Source organism: Rhinoraja longicauda, chromosome 24 (assembly GCF_053455715.1).
Source record: "Rhinoraja longicauda isolate Sanriku21f chromosome 24, sRhiLon1.1, whole genome shotgun sequence".
Classification (NCBI taxonomy): Eukaryota; Metazoa; Chordata; class Chondrichthyes; order Rajiformes; family Arhynchobatidae; genus Rhinoraja; species Rhinoraja longicauda.
Window position 1 is genome coordinate 23610115 of NC_135976.1, and position 23380 is coordinate 23633494.

Genomic DNA, 23380 nt, shown 5'->3' on the forward strand with positions numbered 1-23380 from the left:
TTTTCTATTTGTTCTACCAAAGTAAATGAATTGATGAAACATAGAAGATAGTGCAGGAGGAGGCCATTCGGCCCTGCGAGCCAGCACTGCCAGTCATTGTGATCATGGCTGATCGTCCCTAATCAATAACCCGTGCCTGCCTTCTCCCCATATCCCTTGATTCCACTAGCCCCTAGATGCTCCTGTCATTTTATTTCCCGATGTGTTAGTTTAAGAGTTAAATGTTCTGCTGCTTTTGTGCGTTTGGAGAATTATGTTTTGCATTATTTTGTACTTTCCGTATTCCAGTACCCATCTGCATTTTCTCTCAAAGTTTTCCACTTTATAAGCAGTTTCTCCTCATATTTTAAGCCCAATACTTAAAACAACATCACAGTTTATAAATAGAGACTGTAGTACAAAAAAATCAAAGTCATACAGCACAGAAACAGGCCCTTCAGTCAACCACATTCGTGCCAGCCATCAAGTAGCTTTCGAAACTAATACCATTTCCAAGCATTTGGCCCATAGCTTTCTTGGCCTTTGCATTTCAAATGGTCATCTAAATACTACTTAATGCCGTTGGAGTGCCTACCTCAGGCAGTGTTATCCAGATTTCAACCATCCTCTTGCTGAAAAAATTAATCTTCAAATCTCTAAATCTACTTCCCTTTTGTTCATCGGCACAAGAGGAAAATGTTTCACACTATGTATCTTACCAATGCCTCCTGACTTTTGTGTATCTCATTCAGATCAGCCTCAGGCACCTTCACTCCACCAAACAAACCCAGTCTATCCGATCTCCTCACAAGAGAAACCCCAGACAAAACCCTGGCAAATCTCCTCCAGTGTTGTGGCCATTAATAAAGAGATAAACTGTAAAAGTTGGTTTGTGGCCTTCAAAAACCTGATGTGAAATTTCAACGTTCTTACTTTTTGCTGCTTTGGAGCGAGTTCGTATTCCCTCATCAGCATTGAACACTTCTTCCCCCTTCACCATGATATCCTGTAGTCGCTTGTCATCTGTGTTAATACCATGCTGCAGGAGCTTGCACATCGCTACAGTGCTGTGGGGTAAACACAATCTGGGTCATGATCAACTTTGAAACATGGTGTTAAAGCCATTCAAGAATAATATGACACAGCCAAAGTCCTAATACAGGATTTCCTCTGACGTTTGGACTGCTCCAGGTTAACAATTGGACTGGGGTTCCATTTCAGGAACAGTGTGGTTGCAACCATTTGCAGGTTAGACACAATGAGCATCTCTCTATATCGGCTGGCAAACGATCCTGCACTAGAGTTACAGTAATAAAATCTCCACTGTCTACCATTTAACACTTCCAGATCAGATACAAGTTCTTGCCTCACCCCTTTCGATCAGCGATATCCCTTCTATAAGCGAGTTTGGTATCTCGACTGAGCATGCACAGATCATAGGTATCACAAAATGCTGGAGTAACAGCGGGTCAGGTAGCATCTCAAGAGAGAAGGAATGGGTGACGTTTCGCATCGAGACCCTTCTTCAGGCTGATGTCATGGGAGGGGGCGGGCCAAAGATAGGATGTAGATGGAGACAGGAAGTCAGTGGAAGAACTGGGAAGGGGGAGGGGAAAGAGAGGGACAGAGGAACTATCTGAGGTTAGAGAAATCAATGTTCATACCGCTGAGGTGTAAGCTGCCCAAGTGAAATATGAGATGCTATTCCTCCAATTTGCTGTGGGCCTCACTATGACAATGGAGGAGGCCCATGACAGAAAGATCACACTGGGAGTGGGAGGAGTTGTTGAAGTGCTGAGCCACCGGGAGATCAGGTTGGTTAAGGCGGACTGAGCGAAAGTGTTGAGCGAAACGATCGCCGAGCCTGCGTTTGGTCTCGCCGATGTAGAGAAGTTGACATCTGGAACAGCGGATACAATGGATGAGGTTGGAGGATCATATGTCGCAAGAGCTAAACATTCTCGCTGGCTGATCTGCTGCGTGTATACAGACCTGTGTTTCATCCGTATTTTCCAGTTTTGCTTCATAGAGGTAAGAAAATACTGATTTTAAAAATATTAATTAGGTGTATTTATGGTTAATTTGAACAAAACTGCTATGATTTTGTAGGTTTTATTGCTTTATGCTTCGGTGAGTGAGCGAGATCGTTACGATTTTCTTTTGCATTGTAACTTGTACCGGAGCTGCTCCTCTAGCACAATGCAAAAGAAAAAGAACGTTTGAGTGAATGAATTGCTGCTTTGTGCGGGCGGTAGTCAATGGATGACCACAGTAAACTTGAAGCTGCTGTTCGTGCAGCGATTAGACAACTGCAGAGGTCAGCATCCAGCAGAGCAGTTTGTCTGACCAAACCCTCCCTATAATATCACCCATCACTCTACAGGGTCTCAACCTGAAACTTCAGCCATTACTTCTCTCCGGAGATGTTGCCTTTCCCGCTGAGTTACTCCAGCATTTTGTGTCTATCTTCAGTGTAAACCAGCGTCTACAACTCCTTCTTACACGTCAAAAAATCCCCACTCTTGGTGCTTCACTGCAGGTTACAGAGCTCCCTCCCACCCCAGGCCATGTCATTTGTGCCACGGCCCAGAGTAGACATGGGCGCTGCATAAACTCACCCTCATTCTGCATAAAACTCGCTCCTCTTCATCCCTATTCTGCTCTCGGGGATGGCGGTGCCAGCAGAGGGTGTGTTCACTAATGCTGGCTCCCTGTGGCCGGTTGTCTGGGTCTTGTTCCCTCGATCACACCCCCGCTGCGCATTTCCGATTGCAACACCTGTAACCTGAAGGAGCGGCACCTGACAGGCTCAATCCTCACAGCCAGTGCTGCCGTGAGAGTGGTCCCCGGGACAGGTGGGCATATACCTGTCGGGTGTCGCTCTGCTGCTGCTCGGCGTCCGCTGCCGATCGGCCTCTCCCCGGTCCTCTTCCTCTTCAGGCTTGACACTCCGCTCCTCCTCCTCTTCCACCGCCTCCTTCTCCAAGGCCGTCGAGCCTTTCCTCCCTGGGCCCTTCGCCCTCAGGCAGGTCGCTAACCTCCAACACTCGCTGCTTCTGCTGCTGCACACCCTCCAGGCCCCTCGGCTCGGGTTCTTCCCACTGCTCCTTTCCCTGCTCGCTCAACCCCATCATTTCCTCCTCCTCTTCTCCCCCCAGTCGGCGGCACTCTGCTTCTCTGCCTTGCTCTTCTGCTTCCCTTCCCGGCCGCGTTTCCCCTTCTCCCGCCGGCTGGCCAGACGTCTTCCCAGCTGCTTCTTGCTTCCGCGGGCTTGCAGCCCTTCTCCCGGTTCCTCTTACTCCGCCAGATCCTCCAGCTTCCTCATTTTTACAACACACAAAATTGGCCTTTTGGCAACTTTTTAAAGGTAAGAATGTACCCGTGGAATGTATTGGTAGCGTATGCTGTAGGCTGCCATGTCCTCCAGACGGCCTGAGCGACTCCGTGCGTCACGCACTTTGCCCTTGCGAGCGATCCCCAAATACGTGGACATACGATCAGAATTTTTAAAAAACGTACTTTACTAAGAAAAATCATACTGCCGTAATTATCTCAAAAAAACATAATACAGCAAAAATGTAATGGTTGGCAGCTCTGGGTCATCCATTGACATTCCGGACTGTAGCCACCGGCCGCACAAAGCAGCAATTCATTCACTCAAACGTTTGTTTTTCTTTTGCATTGTGCTTGAGGAACAGCTCTGGTATCAGTTACAATGCAAAGGAAAATTGTAACGATCTTGCTCATCCACCGAAGCATAAAGCAATAAAACCTACAAAATCGTCATAGGTTTGTACAAATTAACCATATTAATTTTAAATATTATTATTTTATATTAATTAATATTTTAAATTTAAAATATTTTATATTAATATATTTTATATTAATATATTTTATATTAATATATTTTATATTAATATTTTTTATATTAATATTTTTTATAGCAGTATTTTCTTACCTCTACGAAGCAAAACTGGAAAGTACGGATGAAACGAAGTTTTGTTTACATGCAGATCAGCCGGCGAGAATCTTTAGCCCTTGTGACCTATGACCTGCGCATGCTCAGTCGAGATACAGAACAAGCTTATTCCATCAACTTCACGAAGGACCCCGACCACAAATGTCAGAATTAATTTTCCAGTTTCATGGAAGACTCCTCTGCTCCCTTTAGGCCTGTACTTTTGGACCCATTCGCCACTTTTTTATTATTTATACATTAACACTACTCCTTTTCTGTCACTATCCTTTTCTCTTTTCATCGCTGCCCTTTGTCTAACCATCTGCCAATCACCCTGCATCTGCCACCTCTATTTACCCATCACTCACCAGGCTTCATTCTAACCCCATGTCTCATCCAGCTTTCTCCCCCCCCCCACACCACAATCAGTCGAAAGAAGGGTCCTGCCACGAAACATCACCGACCCGTGTACTCCAGAGATGCTGCCGCCTAACCCGCAAAGTTACTCCAGCAGTGTTTCTTTATTTATAATAAACCCTTGTTTTAACTGCATATTTTAATCTTTCATTAATCAGGAAAACCTTTACATTCCTTACCACGTTATAGGAATGCAATATTCTCTATACTCACTTGGGCCAACCCCATATACAACCCACTGAAATTCATTGCATCCGCAGTTGAATATTTTCAGATATGGTCTCATCCTAACTTCAGTAATTCTCCTAGCATTCTGTTTGCACTACGCTCTTCCATTGATACCTCTTCAAACTTTATTTCCCAAAACAAGATGAGGAAAACCTTTACATTCCTTACCACATTATAGGAATGCAATATTCTCTATACTGACACCCACTGCACAATCAGTCGAAAGAAGGATCCTGCCATGAAAGAAGGGTCCTGCCAGGATAGTTTCCTTCCTTATCAGGCAAATGGTGGAAATGGAATCGGAAATGGAATCCCTATACTAAAACTCTCGTTTGTTTGTTCCTGAACTACAGCCAAAACGGTACACGATAGCGCGACAATTTTAGACCCACTTTACTCACCGTCACCCCTTTGGTGCTAATGGAAGAAGTTTCATTGCAATTGATGTTATATTTTTTAAGTTATTCACATTTTAAAGTTTAAATCCATCTCCTGGGGAGGGAGGGAGGGAGGGAGGGAGGAGGGGAAAGGCGGGAGGAGGGAGGGAGAGGAGGAACTGCACCAATGCAGCAGAGGTTTTGGCCCAACAGGTCCACTTGATCTAGTAATCAATAAAGTTAATGTGCACATTTCATGACTGCTTTCTCAACTTTCCCTCTATACTGTTACCATCCCAGCCTAGCCCTTCATCATCAGAAAACTAAAGTTCTAAAACCGTTTCTGGAAATATCCTCCCCGCCTTTCCACCATTTGGTGGCCTAATGCACGCCCAATAGGCATAACATTCCCTTTTGTATCTTTACAAAGCCATATAGTCAATGGTCTTTGGAAACCTCAATGGCATCATTTCTTTCTAGGGCTACAATTTTGTTGATCAGTACAGATGCCAGGCTTTCTTTCTTTACTTCCAAGAGTTCTTGCTGTTGAAGCACATAAAGTACACTTTTCTTTACTAGTTGGAGTTTGTCTCCATTATTGTCACTCTTGCATCATTCTGCACACTTCCCCAAATCACCAAGACATAGCTACCTCCCAAAGGTCAGCTGTATTTGCCAAGCTATCCATAAGCAGAACTGATAGCACACCTGACTTTGCCCTCGTACTGTCCATAGAAGAGAGGTTGCCGACTAGTCCACTCTGACATAACGAACTCCAGTGCAGGTTTGCCAGTGGGTCCAGGAAGACTGCAGAGAAACTCCAGCAGTGGCTCCAACTGATTGTGAACAAGGTGTGCAAACACCATAATCAGAGACTAGAGAAAGAAGAACAATGAGCATCTTCATTGAAGGGCATGGAAAGAAAAAAAAAGAACACACAGGAGTAGGCCTTGTATTTCCTCTAATGTTAGATATTATGCCAAATCCACCATCTCCACTCTCCCACTAGTGTTTCACAATTTCCTTGTTGACCAAATAGCCATTATAACGTCATAAGGAATAAGAGTGGAATTAGGCCATTCGGCCCATCACGTTTACTCCACCATTCAATCGATGCTGATCTATCTCTCCCTCCTAACCCATTCTCCTGCCTTCTCCCCATAACCTCTGACATTATTTTAACCTCGCATACATTGCTGATATTTCCACAACACTCTGTAGTGAAAGCACCAGAAACGTACAGCTCCAACTGAAGAGATTACTCTATCTCCAAGTGAAGCACTCAAACCCATATCCTCAGATTTGTGTTAAAATCTGGTTTGATCCTTTTCCCGGTTAAAAACCAGTTTTGAACCACATCAACCATTCAAGATATTGAGACAAGCTAGAAGAATTTAAATATTGAAGTTGGGCTCAAAAATGGGGATAGAACATCCGATTAATGAGTCCATCAACAAACACTGACTGTCGGACACAAGGACGATGCCTGCCCATTATTTTGAGAAGGTTTGCTCAAAAGGAATTGCATTTCATTATGCCTTGTGAGAAACGTGACATTAAAGGAGATCATTTTGGATTTTAGAGAGAGGGAAAAATAAAGATTTTTTAAAACCAACCTTCTATAGCCAGAAATCTACTGAAAGTTACATTCGACAAATATAGCCTATGAATCTACCAATTAACTGGAGTAGGCCATTTAGGTCCTCTAACCTATAATGTAAAAAGATCTGATTCCAAATTCAAATCTGAATTCTTCTCCACCTGCCCTTACTTTTGTCACCTTCCTTATCCAGCATTCATCTCCCTCTGTCTTAAATATAGTCAAAGCCTGATGCTATTTTGGTTTGATCAAGTGTGTTCCAAAGACGGAGCCTCAGGGAAAGAAGTCTGTTTCATGACCCCATATTTTCATTCACGCCAACTGCAGAAATATATACCACTGCATCATGTCCTTCACATACCCTGTGCATGTCTTTGCATGCATCACATATTCTCTCAGATAAACCTTTGTGCTCTTCAGCCTCCTGAGCCACACCACCCTTCCAACGTGCTTCACCCTTCCGTAGCGCGTCTACCTCCCGTCCCACCTCAGAAACACACTTCACCAAATCTTTTAGAGTTCCTGTTCCCACCTGCATTACACTGAGTGTCTCTGCTTGCTGCATTTTGCTGAGAATTGCTCGCAGTATCTGGTCGAGGTTCTCGCCCAACTGTGACCCAGCCTTTGTGATGAGAGTGGAAACCAGCCGCCCCACAAATGCTGCAGTATACTCCGAGGTGCGGGGGTCTAGTAGTTGGCTAACCACTTGCATGACATACCAGAGTCCATTATGACCCTGCTCATCGTGCCACTGTGCTATTTGCTCCATTGCTACAGCCACATAGGCCCGCAGACACTCGCCACCATTCTGTAAAAGAACAGAGTTCCATTTTAGATGGGCAGATTTCATTACACTGACTCATCTACAACATTAACTAATTTTTCCAGTGAATATATTATAGGAGCATGTAATCGCATATCAAATCTGCACTAAGTTTACCCTGCATAAATCTTAAAACTACTCTCACTGCATCACCCTACGTATGCAATCCTAAACATCTCCACCCTCTCCATTGCTCTAGTTCAAACCCAAACCAATGCTAATGCTCCAGTTTTTATGTTTTGATTCAATAGTAAATCACCCCCACTGTCAAAGTGCACAACACTAAATTAATGTCCAACTGTCTACCTGCATGGTTGCGTTGTCATCCGTGTGCAGAGTACATTGAGCCACAACGGGGAATGCCTGACAGATCAGCACCTCTGACAGCGGCACCTTGGTGTTTCTCACTACAGTTGTCAGTATGTCAATAGCAGTCTGCAAGTGGTCAGAGAAACTAATGTCAATCCAAGTTCACTTGCTGGGAGCATTCAATCAACATAATAACAAATTTGTGTGGACTACTCACTGCGCAGAGTCCTGATGGTATTTTATCAGATGGAGCGTGCATGATGCTGACAAGAGTTGGAATTAACCTCATCTGCATGGGACCTTGACAATCTTCGATCTGTGCAAGCTCCTTGAAAATATCTTGTGCCAGAGATGCGACCACTGGATCTGGATATTCGAAGTGAACAAATACAATTAAAGAAAATCACTCATATACACCTTGCAAATTAATTCTGGTTAAATCTGTTAATGGCCAACTGATAGTGGAGCAATGGAATATTATTGCCAGCACTGGCTATGCAAAACATTTGGAAATCTTTATTCATAGACTACATACATTTCAGCAGTTAAGGTTCACTCACCGCACCAAATAATGTGTTCGATATAGAATGAATATCTTACCAACACAATGCAACTGAGGAATTCACACAAAAAATAATCACCTCCCATCCAGTTCCCAGGGGTTCAACTCCTACTTCAATTTTATTTTGAAGATGGATTTTAATAGGCATCACACTAACACGAACACAAATTTGAATTTTCCATGCTGAAAGTCTGAAATCTTAATCCACTACACTGTCCAATAACAGATAGATTTTGCTGCATAAGATTGGATTTGCCTTTGACCTACATACCATTACTGTACTTGAGGAAGATTGCAATGGTAAGAGGACAGACTTTATTTTCCACACTGGTCGTGAAGGCAGGATCCACGGTGCAAACAACACACAACGTCTCCATGACTAGGGTGAGCACCTCGGAACTGAATTGAGTAGCAAGTTGAATCAAACCATCCAGGATGTTGGGTAGGAAGGGCTGTAATACTCGTGTACAATCTGAAATTTTTAACTGGTCACAGTACCTGAGGGAAAGGAAAGACAGACATATTAGACTATACTACTACATTTGTTTGCTTAACAATAGACTATTTATATAACAAGTTTACATAACACTGGATGGAGACCAGTACCTTAAGTATGCATCTATTAAAAAACAATTCCACCCATTACTCAGAACCTGACTACTCAAATATGTATAATAAAGTACACAATAATGAAACTACAGAATAAATGTTATGAATCTCAGGCTTCTGTTTCCATGTTAACTGAGCACTTAACAGTCAATACATCTCTTGGGCTGGTCATGTCCAATTCACCAACTTTTTTTTGATGCACTGAATGAAATGAGGCATTGGGAAACATCTGTGGATGTTGGTGAATGATAAATATTCATAAAATATTATCAGCAGAAAAAAGAGGATGAATTGGAAGTAACCAGTGACTTGGATTGGAAGTTGGTTAAAGACAGAAGACAAAGCAAATGTATAAAGCAAATATATTCAGGGATGAAAATATACGCTGGGATGCAGTTTTGGGAAAACTATTCTGGATCTCAATTTTTAAGGCTTATTAAAGGCTGAGAAATATATATGCTGATTAAAATGTGTTTTGACACAAGATATCGAGATAAAGAGCACAATGAGCAAGTTTATGTACCGACTCCATAGTAGTAAAAGAAACTCAAGGGGTTGAAAGCCCTCTTCCCATAAATATTTAAAAAATGAAAAAAAGTTAATTAATAAAATGAGTTACAATTATCAAAATGGAACAATAGGACATGGACCTAAATAAGTATTTTAAAGTTTAATTTTAGTGATAATACAACCGTATGAAATAGAAACAGTTGCACTCCCTCAATAGCAATAATGTCCTTCCTCAAATTAGGAGACCAAAATTGCACACAATACTCCAGGTGCAGTCTCAACCAGGGCCCTGTACAAGTGCAGTAGGACCTCCTTGCTCCTAAACTCAAAATCGTCTCGCAATGAAGGCCAACATCCCATAAGCTTTCTTCACTGCCTGCTGTACCGTGCTTACTTTCAGTGACTGATGTACAAGCACACCCAGGTCTCGTTGCACCTCCCCTTTTCCCAATCCGACACCATTCAGATAATAATCTGCCTTCCAGTTCTTGCCACCAAAGTGGATCATCTCACATTTATCCACATTATACTGCATCTGCTATGCATCTGCCCACTCACCCAACCTATCAAGTCACCTTGCAGTCTCATAGCATCCTCATCGCAGCTCACACGGCCAGCCAGCTTTGAGTCATCCGCAAACTTGGAGGTGTCACATTTAATTCCCTCGCCTAAATCGTTAATGCATATTGTACATAACAGCACCAAGCCTTGCGGCACCCCACTAGTCACTGCCTGTCATTCTGAAAAGGACCTGCTAATTCCTCCTATTTGCTTCCTGTCTGCCAACCAGTTCCCTATCTATGTTAATACTCTACCCCTGATACCGAGCTCTAATTTTGCACACTAATCTCTTGTGTGGGACCTTGTCAAAGGCCTTTTGAACGTCCAGATATGCATATACCACATCCAATTGCTCTCCCTTATCCATTCTACTTGTTACATCCTCAAAAAATTCCAGAAGATTAGTCAAGCATGATTTCTGCTTCATAAATTCATGCTGACTTTGACCGATCCTGTCACTGCTTTCCAAATGCACTGCTATAACATTTTTAACAACCAACTAAAGCATCTTCCCCACTACCGATGTACGGCTAACTGGTCTATAATTTCTCCTTTTCTCTCCCCCTCCTTTCTTAAAAGGTGGGGTTACATTAGCTACCCTCCAGTCCACAGGAACTGATCCAGAGTCAAGAGAACATTGGAAAATGATCACCAATGCATCCATGTATTTCTTGGGCCACCTCCTTGAATACTCTGGGATGCAGACCATCAGACCCTGGGGATTTATCTCCCTTCAGTCCCAACAGTTTACCTAACACCATTTCCTGACTAATGTGGATTCCCTTCAGTTCCTCCCTCCCACGAGATCCTCGCTCGGTCCACTAGTATTTCTAGGAGATTGTTTGTGTCTTCCTTAGTTAAGACAGAACCAAAGTACTCGTTTAACTGTTCTGCCATTTCTTTGTTTCCCATGTCTCTGATCGTAAGGGACCTACATTTGTCTTCACTAATCTTTTCCTTTTTACATATCTAAAGCTTTTAGGGTCAGTTTTTATATTCCCCGCAAGCTTTCTTTCATGCTCTTTTTCCCCTCTTAATTAATTAACCCCTTTGTTCTCCTCTTTTGAGTTCTAAATTTCTCCCAGTCCTCCGGTTTGCTACTTCCTCTGGCCAATTTATATGCCTTTTCCTTGGGTTTAACACTATCCTTCATTTCCCTCGTTAGCTACGGTTGACCCGCCGCCTTCCATATCATATCATATCTATACAGCCGGAAACAGGCCTATTCGGCCCTCCAAGTCCGTGCCGCCCAGCGATCCCCGTACATTAACACTATCCTACACCCACTAGGGCCAATTTTTACACTTACCCAGCCAATTAACCTACATACCTGTACGTCTTTGGAGTGTGGGAGGAAACCGAAGATCTCGGAGTAAACCCACGCAGGTCACGGGGAGAACGTACAAACTCCTTACAGTGCAGCACCCGTAGTCAGGATCGAACCTGAGTCTCCGGCGCTGCATTCGCTGTAAAGCAGCAACTCTACCGCTGCGCTACCGTGCCGCCCTGCTTCATTTTTTCGCCAGACAGGGATGAACAATTTTTGGAGTTCATCCATGCAGTCTTTAAATCTTTGCCGTTGCATCACCACCATCAACCCTTTAAGTATTATTTGCCAATTGCCTAGCCAATTCCCATCTCACACCTTCAAAGTCGCCTATCTTTAGGTTCAGGTCTCTAGTCTCTGAATTAACCATGTCACTTTCCATCCTAGTGCAGAATTCCACCATATTATGGTCACCATTGCCCAAGGGGCTTTGAACAACAAGGTAGCTAAACAATCCTTCCTCATTACACAAAACCCAGTGTATGATGGCCTGTCCTCTAGTCGGTTCTTCTACATATTGGTTTAAAAATTGGGAAGGGCAGGTTAATGAAGTGTTTGTGGAGGAGCCTTTTGGGACTAGTGACCACAGTTTGATTAGGTTTAAGATAGTTATGGATAGGGACAGAGAGGGCCCACATGTTAAAATGCTCAACTGGGGTAAGGCCAACTTTGAAGGTATGAGAGAAGGTCTCGCTCAAGTTGACTGAAGCAGATTATTTGAGGGGAAAAGAACATCGGCCAGGTGGTTTGTTTTTAAAAGTGTGCTGACAAAATCCTGTAAGTCCCTGTTAGTGAAGGGCAAAGCAGGCTTGGCTGATGAGGGAAATTGAGGCATTGGTCAAAAACAAGGATGCATTGGACAGGTATAGGCAGCTGGGATCAAGTGCATCTCTGGAGGAGTTTCGGGAGCCAAGGAGTAAACTAAAAAAGAAGATCAGAAGTGCAAAAAGGGGCCAGGAGATAGCTCTGGCGGGTAGCATCAAGGACAAACCCAAAAGATTTTATAAATTCATAAGGGGGAAAAGGGTAACTAGAGAGTGGGACCTCTCAGGAATCAAAGTATTCTGAGAGATAGGTTATACAAGCATTTGGATGGACAAGGACTGATTAGGGATAATCAGCATGGTTTTGTACGTGGGAGGTCATGTCTCACAAATCAGTTTTTTGAAGATGTGACCAAAAAGGTCGATGAGGCAGAGCTGTAGATGTTGTATACATGGATTTCACAAGCATCCGCACGGTAGGCTTCTCTGGAAAGTTAGATCGCAAGAAATCCAAAGAGAGATAGCTGAATGGACAGCAAATTGGCTCAATGGAAGGAAGCAGAGGGTGATGATGGAAGGTTGCTTCTCAGACTGGATGCCTGTGACTAGTGGTGTGCCTCAGCATTTGGTGCTGGGCCCTTTACTGTTTGTCATCTACATCAATGATTTGGATGAGAACATACAGGGCAAGATTAGCAAGTTTGCTGATGATACAGAAGTGGGTGGTTTTGCAGATAGTTGTAAAAGATTGCAGCAGGTTGTGAAAGATGATTGGGATCGATTGGCCAGGTGGGCCGAGGAATGGTTGATGGAATTTAACACAGAAAAGTGTTAGGTGTGGCATTTTGGGACGCCTAACAAGGGCAAGACTTACACAGTGAATGGTCGGTCTTTGGGGAGTGTTGTAGAGCAGAGGGATCTAAGAGTGCAGGTGCATGGTTCCTTGAAGCTCGAGTCGCAGGTAGATAAGGTGGTCGAAAAGGCTTTTGGCACATTGGCCCTCATCAGCCAGAGTATAGAGTATAGTTGGGAGGTCATGTTGCAGTTGTACAAGACATTGGTGAGACCGCATTTAGAATATTGTGTTCAGTTCTGGGCACCATGTTATAGGAAAGATATTGTCAAGCTTGAAAGGATTCAGAGAAGATTTACGAGGATGTTGCCAGGAATAGATGGTGTGAGCTATAGGGAAAGGTTGAATAGGCTGGGTCTTCATTCCTTGGAGCGCAGAAGGATGCGATCTTTCAGAGGTGCACAAAATCATGAGAGAAATAGATCGGGTAGATGCACAGAGTCTCTTGCCCAGAGTAAGGGAATCTAGGACCAGAAGACATCGGTTCAAGGTGAAAAGATTTAATAGGAACCGGAGGGGTAACTTTTTCACACAAAGGGTGGTGGGTGTATGGAACAAGCTGCCAGATGAGGTAGTTGAGGCTGGGACTACCCCAACATTTAAGAAACAGTTATGGACAGGTACATGGATAGGACAAGTTTGGAGGGATATGGACCAAGCGCAGGCAGGTGGGGCTGGTGTAGCGGGGACATGTTGGTCAGTGTGGGCAAGTTGGGCCGAAGGGCCTATTTTCACACTGTGTCACTCTATGACTCCACGAGGGGCATAGCTAGACACGGTGAATATCCACAGTCGTTTCTCCAGGGTAGGAGAGTCTAATATGGTTTAGTCTTACAATGAGACGGGAAATACTTAAAGAAGAGCTACGGGGAAGGTTATTCACTCATAGGGTGATGCTGACATAGAAAGAAATGCTAGAGGAAGTGGTAGAGGTGGGTGTAAATGTAGCATAAACTTACGCAAGTACATGGATAGAAAAGGCTTGGCGAGATATGGGCCTCCAAGGTACTAACTCGGTGAAGCAACTTGGTCGGCATGGACAAGTTGGGATGAAGCTGTATAGTTCGATCACTCCTTAACTATAAAGATCAATAAATCCCCCGCCATTCAGAAGTAACATCATTACATTTAGTGCATTCCAATCTGCATGAACCATTATAGAACCCGGGAAATTTGAAAGAATTTAACACAGGACATTAGTGGATCAAAGAGACATCCAGCACTGAAAAAGGGCCCTATCGCCCAACTTGTCCACGCTGACCAAAATATCCCATCTAAGGTAGTTTGCCCACTTTGGCTTATATCACTCTAAACCTTTCCTATCCACATACCTGCCTGTGTCTTTTAAATGTTGTTATAGCATCTGCCTCAACTACCACCTCTGCCACAAACTCATTGTCTGAGTGAAAAAAATGTCCCTCAGGTTCATATTAAACCTTGCCCCTCTCACCTTAAACATATACCCTAATTTTTGATTCCTCTACCCTGGGCAAAAGACCGTGCATTCATTCTATCAGCCTCCTGCACTCCAAGGAATGAAGTTGCAGCCTGCCTAACCTTTTCCTATAGCTTAGCCGTTCAAGCCCTGGTGAGGCCACACCTGGAAGTATTGTTTTCAGTTTTGTTCTCCGGACTATAGGAAAGAAGCCATTAAGCTGGAAAGGGTACAGGGAAAATTTATGAGGACGTTGCCTGGCCATGGGGGCTTGAGCTAGAGGAGAGTCGTTGAGCAGACTTGGAGTTTATTCACTGCAGGGCAGGAGGTTGAAAGGTGATCTTATACAAGCATATAAAATCATGAGGGAGGAACTGCAAATGTCGATTTAAACCGAAGATAGACACAAAAACCTAGGGCAACTCAGGAGGTTAGACAGCATGTCTGATCCGTTGAGTAAAATCATGAGGGAAATAGATTGCGTGAATGAACAGTTTACCCCAGGGTTGGGGAATCAACAACCCGAGAGCATAATACAAAGTTATGGGGGGAAAGAACAAGAACCCCCTTTTCAACACCGAGGTGGCAGGTGTATAGAATGAGCTGCCAAGGAAGTAGTTGAGACGGTACAATTACAACATTTAAAAGACATTTGGACAGGTACATGGATATGAAGGGTTTAGAGATGAGCCAAACATGGCCAAATGGGAAAAGCTTAGATGGGCTATCTTGGTCAGCATGGATGAGTTGAGCTGCAGGGCCCATTTCCATGCTGCGTGATTCCATGACAACCATAATGCACCTTTGAAGGTTATGTTAAAAGCTCAAAATAAAACAAAATGTCAAGTTTGCAGCTTACCCCCAGATAGCCCGAACAGCCGAGATTCGCACCGATGGTGGTTGGGTCTCATGCAAACCACTCACAGTTGCTTGTAGAAACTGCTGAATCAGCTCAGGGGTCATAACTGTAGTGAATCGACTGGCAGCCCAGAGGGCACGGCCAAGCAGAAATGGAGATACTGTGAGGGAGAGCAAAGGAACAAGACAGTGAGTATGCATGAGAGAGAAGAGGTGACTGAAGGAGATGGGGAAAGAGAGGGAGGGGGGGGGGGGGAGAAAGAGGTTTGAGGTTCTTCATTTACCGTCACCATGTATATTATCTGCACTCTAAAAAAACTTGAGAAGCAGTAGAATTCATATAACTGACTAGACATCTTTTAAGCTCTGGTGCTCATTCCCATCAAACAAGTCAGGGGAAACAAAATAGATGTTATGAATTCCACCTACACCCTGCAAAAACAGCAAAACATGCCTTGGCACAATATGGATTACTTCTGCAAGAGAACCATCTCTACATTGTAATGTAAAATCCAAGGGCAAGTACAGCGTAGTGTTAGATGCAGGGAAAGCTTGCTCCGCTTTCCCATTGAATACTCCCATTACACAGATGCTGCAGGTTCAGCACAGAAACTATTTTCTCACACATCTCCATTCTACCCTGCCCCCCCCCTAACAATCTTCTCCATCGTCTCCATCAAAACAACCGTCAGAAATGTGCTGGAGTCCGATTTTGTGCAACAAGATGAAGTTTTCGACTTCAAAGCAAAGATCATGGTTTGGGATGTCACACACTCACAGCACCAATAATAATGATTCTAATTTACACTCACAGGGGGAGAAGAATGGGTCCATGATGCATCTTAAATTTAAATATGGACATGAAAGCAGAGCTGGGTAAAGTGAACTGGTGAATTAGGTTGAGGGATCAAGATGCAGTGTCAGATCATTCAGGTATGATCCATTTATGCCTCCTCTCAGAATAGCCGAGATATGTAAAATTATGAAAGGCATCGATAGGGTAAACTATTTTCCCAGAGTGGAAATATCAAAGGCAAGAGGGTGTAGCTTTAAGGTGAGAAGGGCAATGTTTAAAGGAAATCTGTGAATACAATAGGGACCTCGATATTTCATAATTTATATTAATGACAATAGACAATAGACAATAGGTGCAGGAGTAGGCCATTCAGCCCTTCGAGCCAGCACCGCCATTCAATGCGATCATGGCTGATCACTCTCAATCAGTACCCCGTTCCTGCCTTCTCCCCATACCCCCTCACTCCGCTATCCTTAAGAGCTCTATCCAGCTCTCTCTTGAAAGCATCCAACGAACTGGCCTCCACTGCCTTCTGAGGCAGAGAATTCCACACCTTCACCACTCTCTGACTGAAAAAGTTCTTCCTCATCTCCGTTCTAAATGGCCTACCCCTTATTCTTAAACTGTGGCCCCTTGTTCTGGACTCCCCCAACATTGGGAACATGTTTCCTGCCTCTAATGTGTCCAATCCCCTAATTATCTTATATGTTTCAATAAGATCCCCCCCTGGGTGAAGACATCAAAAAGCATGGCTGTTAAATTTGATGACGAGCATAAGCAAGAAAGCAAGCTGTGAAGACAAAAGCTACAAAGGGATATGAAGTGAGAGATTACAGCTATCAGCATTTGGGTCTTTGGACCACCAATCGTTATAGCTGGTTTTCTGGTTGTTCAAATGCACCTCAAAGGAAGAACTGACTTGAAAGGAGGAGGCGTGTGCACAGCAGATAGACTTGCAGGTGACACAAAAACAGGTAGGAAAGCAGGTTGAGAAGATACAAAGAGCTTACAGAGGGATATTAATAGCTTGAGTGAGTGATTTAGTAATGTCAGCAAAAGGAGCATGTTGTAGGAAAATGTGGTTATTTACTTTAGAAGAACAAATTGAGTGTGGCGGATCAGGCCACTCCTTGGGTCAGCCCCCTCGTTACGTGACGGACAGGCGAAAGAGGTTAAAAGCCAGGCCAAGGGAAGGCGTATCTTATCCCTAGGAGAACTACGCTGTGGGCAGGAGCTCACAGCCTAATAAAAGAATCTAACTAAACACTGCCTGGCGTCTTGCCTTTTCTCAGGCCTCCGCCAGGCCACTACATTGGTGACCTCGACGGCCCCCTCCTCACTGCGGCGAACGGTAGCCCCATCAACACTTACGGGGTCTGCCAGCTCGCCCTTAACTTCGGCGACAGCTGGTTCACGTGGCGGTTCATCATTGCCGATGTTTCCCAGCCGCTGCTGGGCGCCGACTTCCTGCGGGCGCATTCCATGCTCGTGGATGTCAGGCGGCAGCGCCTGGTGCACTCCAGCACGCTGAGGCCGGTCTCCCCCAACGTCGAACACCTGTCGTCCGTGGATGCGACGTACGCGCGCATCCTGGCGGACTTCCCGGACATTGTGGAAACCCACTTCTCCTCCTCCGCTCTCAAGCACGGGGTGCAACATCACATCCCCACCACCGGCCCACCCGTGCACGCCCGAGCGCGGCGTCTCGCTCCAGACAAGCTCCGTCTAGCTCGAGAGGAGTTTCGTCAGATGGAGTCAATGGGCATCGTGCGCCCTTCCGATAGCCCGTGGGCGTCACCACTCCACTTGGTCCCCAAGGCGGACGGGGGTTGGCGACCGTGCGGGGACTATCGGCGCTTAAATGACGCGACCGTTCCCGACAGGTACCCGGTTCCGCACATCCAGGACTTTAATGCCCACCTGGCCGGAGCATCCGTGTTCTCCAAGGTGGACCTTGTGCGTGGATATAATCAAATCCCGGTCCACCCCGATGACATCCCCAAGACTGCCATCATCACCCCGTTCGGCCTATTCGAGTTCCTACGGATGCCGTTCGGGTTGAAGAACGCCGCACAGGCCTTCCAACGGCTTATGGACTGTGTGTGCCGTGGCCTGGAATTCGTCTTTGTGTACTTGGACGACGTACTCGTGGCCAGCCGCTCGAAGCAGGAGCACTGCACCCACCTCCGCCAGCTGTGTAAACGCCTCAGCGAGTACGGGTTGTCAATCAATACTTCCAAGTGCCGTTTTGGGGTGACGGCCATCGATTTCCTCGGCCATCGGGTGACCCCACAAGGGGTGGTACCTCTTCCGGACAGGGTCGAAGCTGTCCGCCGTTTCCCCCGACCGACCACTGTCAAGGGCCTGCAGGAATTCGTTGGGATGGTCTCGTTCTATCACCGCTTCCTGCCGTCGGTGGCCAGAACTATGCGCCCACTCTTCCACCTCATGGCTGGTCGCCGCAAGGAGGTCGAGTGGGACGACGAAGCAGGAGCGGCCTTTGAGCAGGCTAAGGAGGCCCTAGCCAGGGCCACGATGCTCGTCCATCCTAAGGAGGATGCCCCAACCGCCCTGACCGTGGACGCTTCTGAGGTGGCGGTCGGTGCGGTGCTAGAGCAGCACATCGACGGGTGTTGGCGGCCACTCGCCTTCTTTAGCAGGCACCTCAGCGGGGCCCAACGGCATTACAGCGCGTTCGACCGGGAGCTCCTCGCCCTCTACCTCGCGGTACGCCACTTTCGGTACTTCCTAGAGGGGAGACCCTTCACCGCGTTCACAGACCACAAGCCACTCACCTTTGCGTTCGCCAAGGTTTCGGATCCGTGGTCTGCGCGGCAACAGAGACAATTGGCTTATGTGTCGGAATACACCACCTCAATTCGGTTCGTGGAGGGAAAAAACAACAGGGTGGCCGACGCCCTGTCTAGACCCGCGATCCACGCCGTCCTACAAATGGCCGGGGGGATCGACTATTCCGCCCTAGCAGCCGCACAGCTGGGGGACGAGGAGATGGCCGCCTATCGTACAGCCGTGTCCGGCCTGCAGCTGGAGGACATTGTCTGTGGCCCCGGGGATACAACACTGTTGTGCGATACCTCCACTGGCCTGCCTCGGCCCATCGTCCCTGTCGTCTGGCGTCGCAGGGTATTCGAGGTGCTCCATGGGCTGTCTCACCCCTCCATTCGGGCGACGGTGGCCCTTGTATCCTCCCGTTTCATGTGGCACGGGCTGCGTAAGCAGGTCGCACACTGGGCACGCACCTGCATCCCGTGCCAAACTTCAAAAATCCAGCGACACGTGCGTGCGCCTCTGCAAGAGTTTCGTGTCCCTCGGCAGCGCTTCGACCACATTCATGTGGACATCGTGGGGCCGCTGCCGCCGTCCCGGGGCATGACCTACCTCTTCACTGTGGTAGATCGCTTCACGCGGTGGCCGGAGGCCATTCCGCTGTCAGACACCTCGACGGCCACCTGCGCGCGGGCCTTGGCGGCGCACTGGATCGCCCGGTTCGGGGTGCCACTGGACATTACATCCGACCGGGGGCCACAGTTCACTTCGGAACTGTGGTCGGCCATGGCAAGACTCTTGGGTGTCAGCCTACACCACACTACGGCGTACCATCCACAGTCGAACGGGTTGGTGGAACGTTTTCACCGCCAGCTGAAAGCTGCCCTGAAGGCTCGGCTCACGGGCCCAGACTGGGTGGACGCCCTGCCGTGGGTTTTGCTGGGGATCCGCACCGCACCCAAGGAGGACTTGGCCTCCTCCTCCGCCGAGTTGGTGTACGGGGCCCCCTTGACGGTTCCCGGGGAGTTCATCCCACCAGCGCAGGGTCGAGTGGAGCAGCCTTCTGACGCCCTGCAACGTCTTCGGCAGACGGTGGGCAGGCTGGCACCTGTGCCCACGTCACGTCATGGGACATTCCAGCCACACGTCCCTGCCGCTCTGGAGGACTGCCAGTTTGTGTTCCTGCGCAGGGACGCACACCGATCACTTCTCCAGCGGCCGTACGAGGGCCCCTTCCGGGTCCTGCAACACGGCTCGGCCACATTCGTTCTGGACATGGGGGGTCGCAGAGAGACTGTTTCGGTCGCACGGCTGAAGCCGGCACACGTGGACATTGATCGGCCGGTGCCGGTTGCACAGCCCCGCCCGCGCGGTCGCCCCCCGTCCAAGCTACCCCCTCCAGTGTCTGCTACGACCCCTCCACCTGTCGGTCAGTCGCCGGTCCCTGCGCCGGTCATGGTGCGCACCCGGGCTGGTCGTCTCGTGCGCCCTCCTGTCCGTTTTGTACCTCCGGTTCTTGGGGGGGGTCCTGTGGCGGATCAGGCCACTCCTTGGGTCAGCCCCCTCGTTACGTGACGGACAGGCGAAAGGGGTTAAAAGCCAGGCCAAGGGAAGGCGTATCTTATCCCTAGGAGAACTACGCTGTGGGCAGCCTAATAAAAGAATCTAACTAAACACTGCCTGGCGTCTTGCCTTTTCTCTGGCCTCCGCCAGGCCACTACATGAGTATTATTTAAATGCAGAAAAGCTGCAACATAAATAGACCTGTCGTTCGGCACAAAATACTGAAAGCTGGCACGCAAGGGTGGCAGATAATGCAGCATTGGCCCTTACTGGAGTCTGAAAGTACAGCGCATTTATTACAACAGTATACACATTGGTGAGACCACTTCTGTGGTACTGTGTGCAGTACAAGTCTTCTTATTTATGCTGGAATGAAGTGTGTTGGAAACAGTTCCGATTTACTAGACCAATAGCTGGAAGGATGGATTGTCTTACAGGAAAAGGTTGGAAAGGCTCGGGCAAAAGTGTTTGGAACTAGGAAGTCACTGAATTAAGATATTGAAGGGTTTTGACAGAATGAATGTAGAAGAATGTTTCCTCTGCAAATCAAGAACAAGTGGTCACTGTTCAGAAATGAGGTAGACTTGAGACAGACTTTTCTCCCTTCAGAAGATTGAGTGTCTTTAGAACTTCCTCAAAGGATAATGGAATCAGTCTTTCAATATTTTAAAGACAGAAATAGATAGATTATGGATAATGCAAGGGGTGAAAGGCTACCAAGGATAAACAAATGTAGAGTTGAGATTAGTCAGATCAGCCATAACAATATCAATGTCAAAATAAACACAAGGGATCAAATGGTCTGCTCCTACTTTTAATTTATATTAGACCAAGTGCCCATTCCTCGTAGAGAGGGGGCAGGGAAGGGGAGAGTGTGAGTGAGTGAGTGAGCCCTGGACCCAAAGCCTCTCCTGTATTGGTGTAGCACTCTCAACCCCCCCCACTTAATCCCCCTTATCCCCCCCTCCTCCCCCACTGACCCACTCCATCCCCCCTATGCACCCTCACTTGCCCCTCCCCTGCCCCCACACGCCCCACCCCCATTCCCCCCTCCCCCATCCTGCACCCCTCTCCCCTACCCCAATCTTCCCTCATCCCCACTATTCCCTCCTCCCCACCCCACCCTGCCCTCCTCCCCAGCCCCATTCTTCCCCCCCACCCTCTCCTCCCCACCACAACCCCCCTTCCCCCCACACCCCCTATCTCCTCCAACCACCCTCCCCCACTCTCACAGTCCCCCTTCCCCCCCACCCACCCTTTCCCTCCCACCCCCACTCTCCCCTCTTCCCTGACCCCCACTGCCCCCCCACCCTCTCGACCAATTTAAATAAAACTTGTTTTAAACAGTCGCCAGAAAAGTGGTGATTAAGGTGGCGCAAAAAATTGTGGCGCTGTATGGTTTAGTTTTGGCTGCAGGTGCACTTGTCCACAAACAAATGTCAAAATTTCAGACATATATACACATACATACAAATAAATAAATAAATATAGATAAATAAATAAATATAGATAAATAAATAAATAAACAGATAAATAAATATATATATATATATATATATATATATATATATATATATATACACACACACACACACAAGATCTGAGTTTTACTAGACCAAGTGGACCCGTTGGGACCATTCCTCGTAGGGGGGGGGGGGGCAGGGAATGGGAGAGGGCATGATTGAGTGAGGCCTGGACCCAAAGCCTCTCTTGTATTGTAGCACCCTCAACCCCCCACTCAATCCCCCCCTCCTCCCCCTACTAACCCACTCCACCCCCCCTAGCCACCCCCACTTGTCCCTCCCCTGCCCCCACCCGGGAATGCGGAGGGATGGAGTGGTTGAGTGTTAGACCAATGCAGTAGAGGTTTGGGGGAGTTTCAAAGGGGGTTCAGGGGGGATGAATTGGGTGAACGGAGGGTGGAAGATAATGGGGCTGGGAGGTTTGGGGGAGTTTTAATGGGGGGTTTAGGTGGGAATGGAGGGGGATTGAGGTGGGAATGGAGGGGGGTTGAGGTGGGAATGGAGGGGGTTGAGGTGGGAATGGAGGGGGGTTGAGGTGGGAATGGAGGGGTGTTGAGGTGGGAATGGAGGGGGGTTGAGGTGGGAATGGAGTGCGCTCCCCCCCTCTCCTCCTCCCCCCTCTTCCTTCCCCTCTCCTCTTCCTTCCCCTCTCCTCTTCCTTCCCCTCTCCTCCTCCCCCCCTCTCCTCCTCCCTTCTCCTCCTCCCCCCTCCCCCTTCTTCCTTCCCCCTCCCCCCCTCTTCCTTCCCCCTCCCCCCCTCTTCCTTCCCCCTCACCCAGTCCACCCCCCCCTCCCTTCACCCACTCCATCCCGCCTCAGCACTGCCGTCATTCGGCTGTGCTCCGGGGGGTGGGGGAGCGCATTAGTGAAAGGTCCGGGTGGGGGGGGGAAGCGCATTAGTGAAAGATCCGGGGGGCGGGAGCGCATTAGTGAAAGGTCCGGGGGGGCGGGGGCATCAGTGAAAGGTCCCGGGGGGGGGGGGGGGGGGGGGGGGAAGCACATCAGTTAAAGGTCCAGGGGGCGGGCGGGGGAGCGCATTAGTGAAAGGTCGGGGGGGGGGGCGAGAGCGAGCTGATCTGTTGAAGACGTGCGAGTCGCATTGCATTGTGACGTCACATGCTAAACACCGGCGGGGAGCGTTAGCTGATCTCTCATAGGTGCACGGGTGCCATTGTGACGTCACACGCTGAAGCCCTTCAAGAAATGGGTTAGAAATGAAAATTTTAAACTTTAAAATCTCTAGCTTAAAAAATGTAGCTTCAAGTTGAATGAAAGTAATTGTAATATATGGCCAGGATAATGGTGAATATAGTGGTGCAAACATTGTAGCGCTATGGTGTATAGTTTTCGCTATGCGAGCATCAAAAGTTAAGCTGCCCACATACACACATACGGACATACAAACAAACACACGGACACAGAGTTTTAATAATATACTAGCACAAGTGTGCCCGTTGGGCCCGTCCTCGTAGGGTTTCCATTGTAACCGGGAGGAGGGGAGGGAGGAAAGGGGGAGGGAGGGAGGAGGGAGGTGTGGAGGG

General features: G+C 47.4%; 1 protein-coding gene across 1 annotated transcript in view; it reads right to left on the reverse strand.

Annotated features, from left to right (window-relative positions):
* ipo9 (importin 9) overlaps positions 1–23380 on the reverse strand; it is a 68993-nt gene that overhangs the window by 10776 nt on the left and 34837 nt on the right. Inside the window, exons 14-20 of the mRNA XM_078420784.1 lie at positions 15172–15331; positions 8525–8751; positions 7909–8057; positions 7689–7817; positions 7092–7367; positions 5668–5834; positions 913–1046 (exon numbers count right to left, since the gene is read on the reverse strand). Coding sequence (XP_078276910.1) covers positions 913–1046; positions 5668–5834; positions 7092–7367; positions 7689–7817; positions 7909–8057; positions 8525–8751; positions 15172–15331 — 1242 coding nt within the window. The remainder of the gene's footprint in view (positions 1–912; positions 1047–5667; positions 5835–7091; positions 7368–7688; positions 7818–7908; positions 8058–8524; positions 8752–15171; positions 15332–23380) is intronic.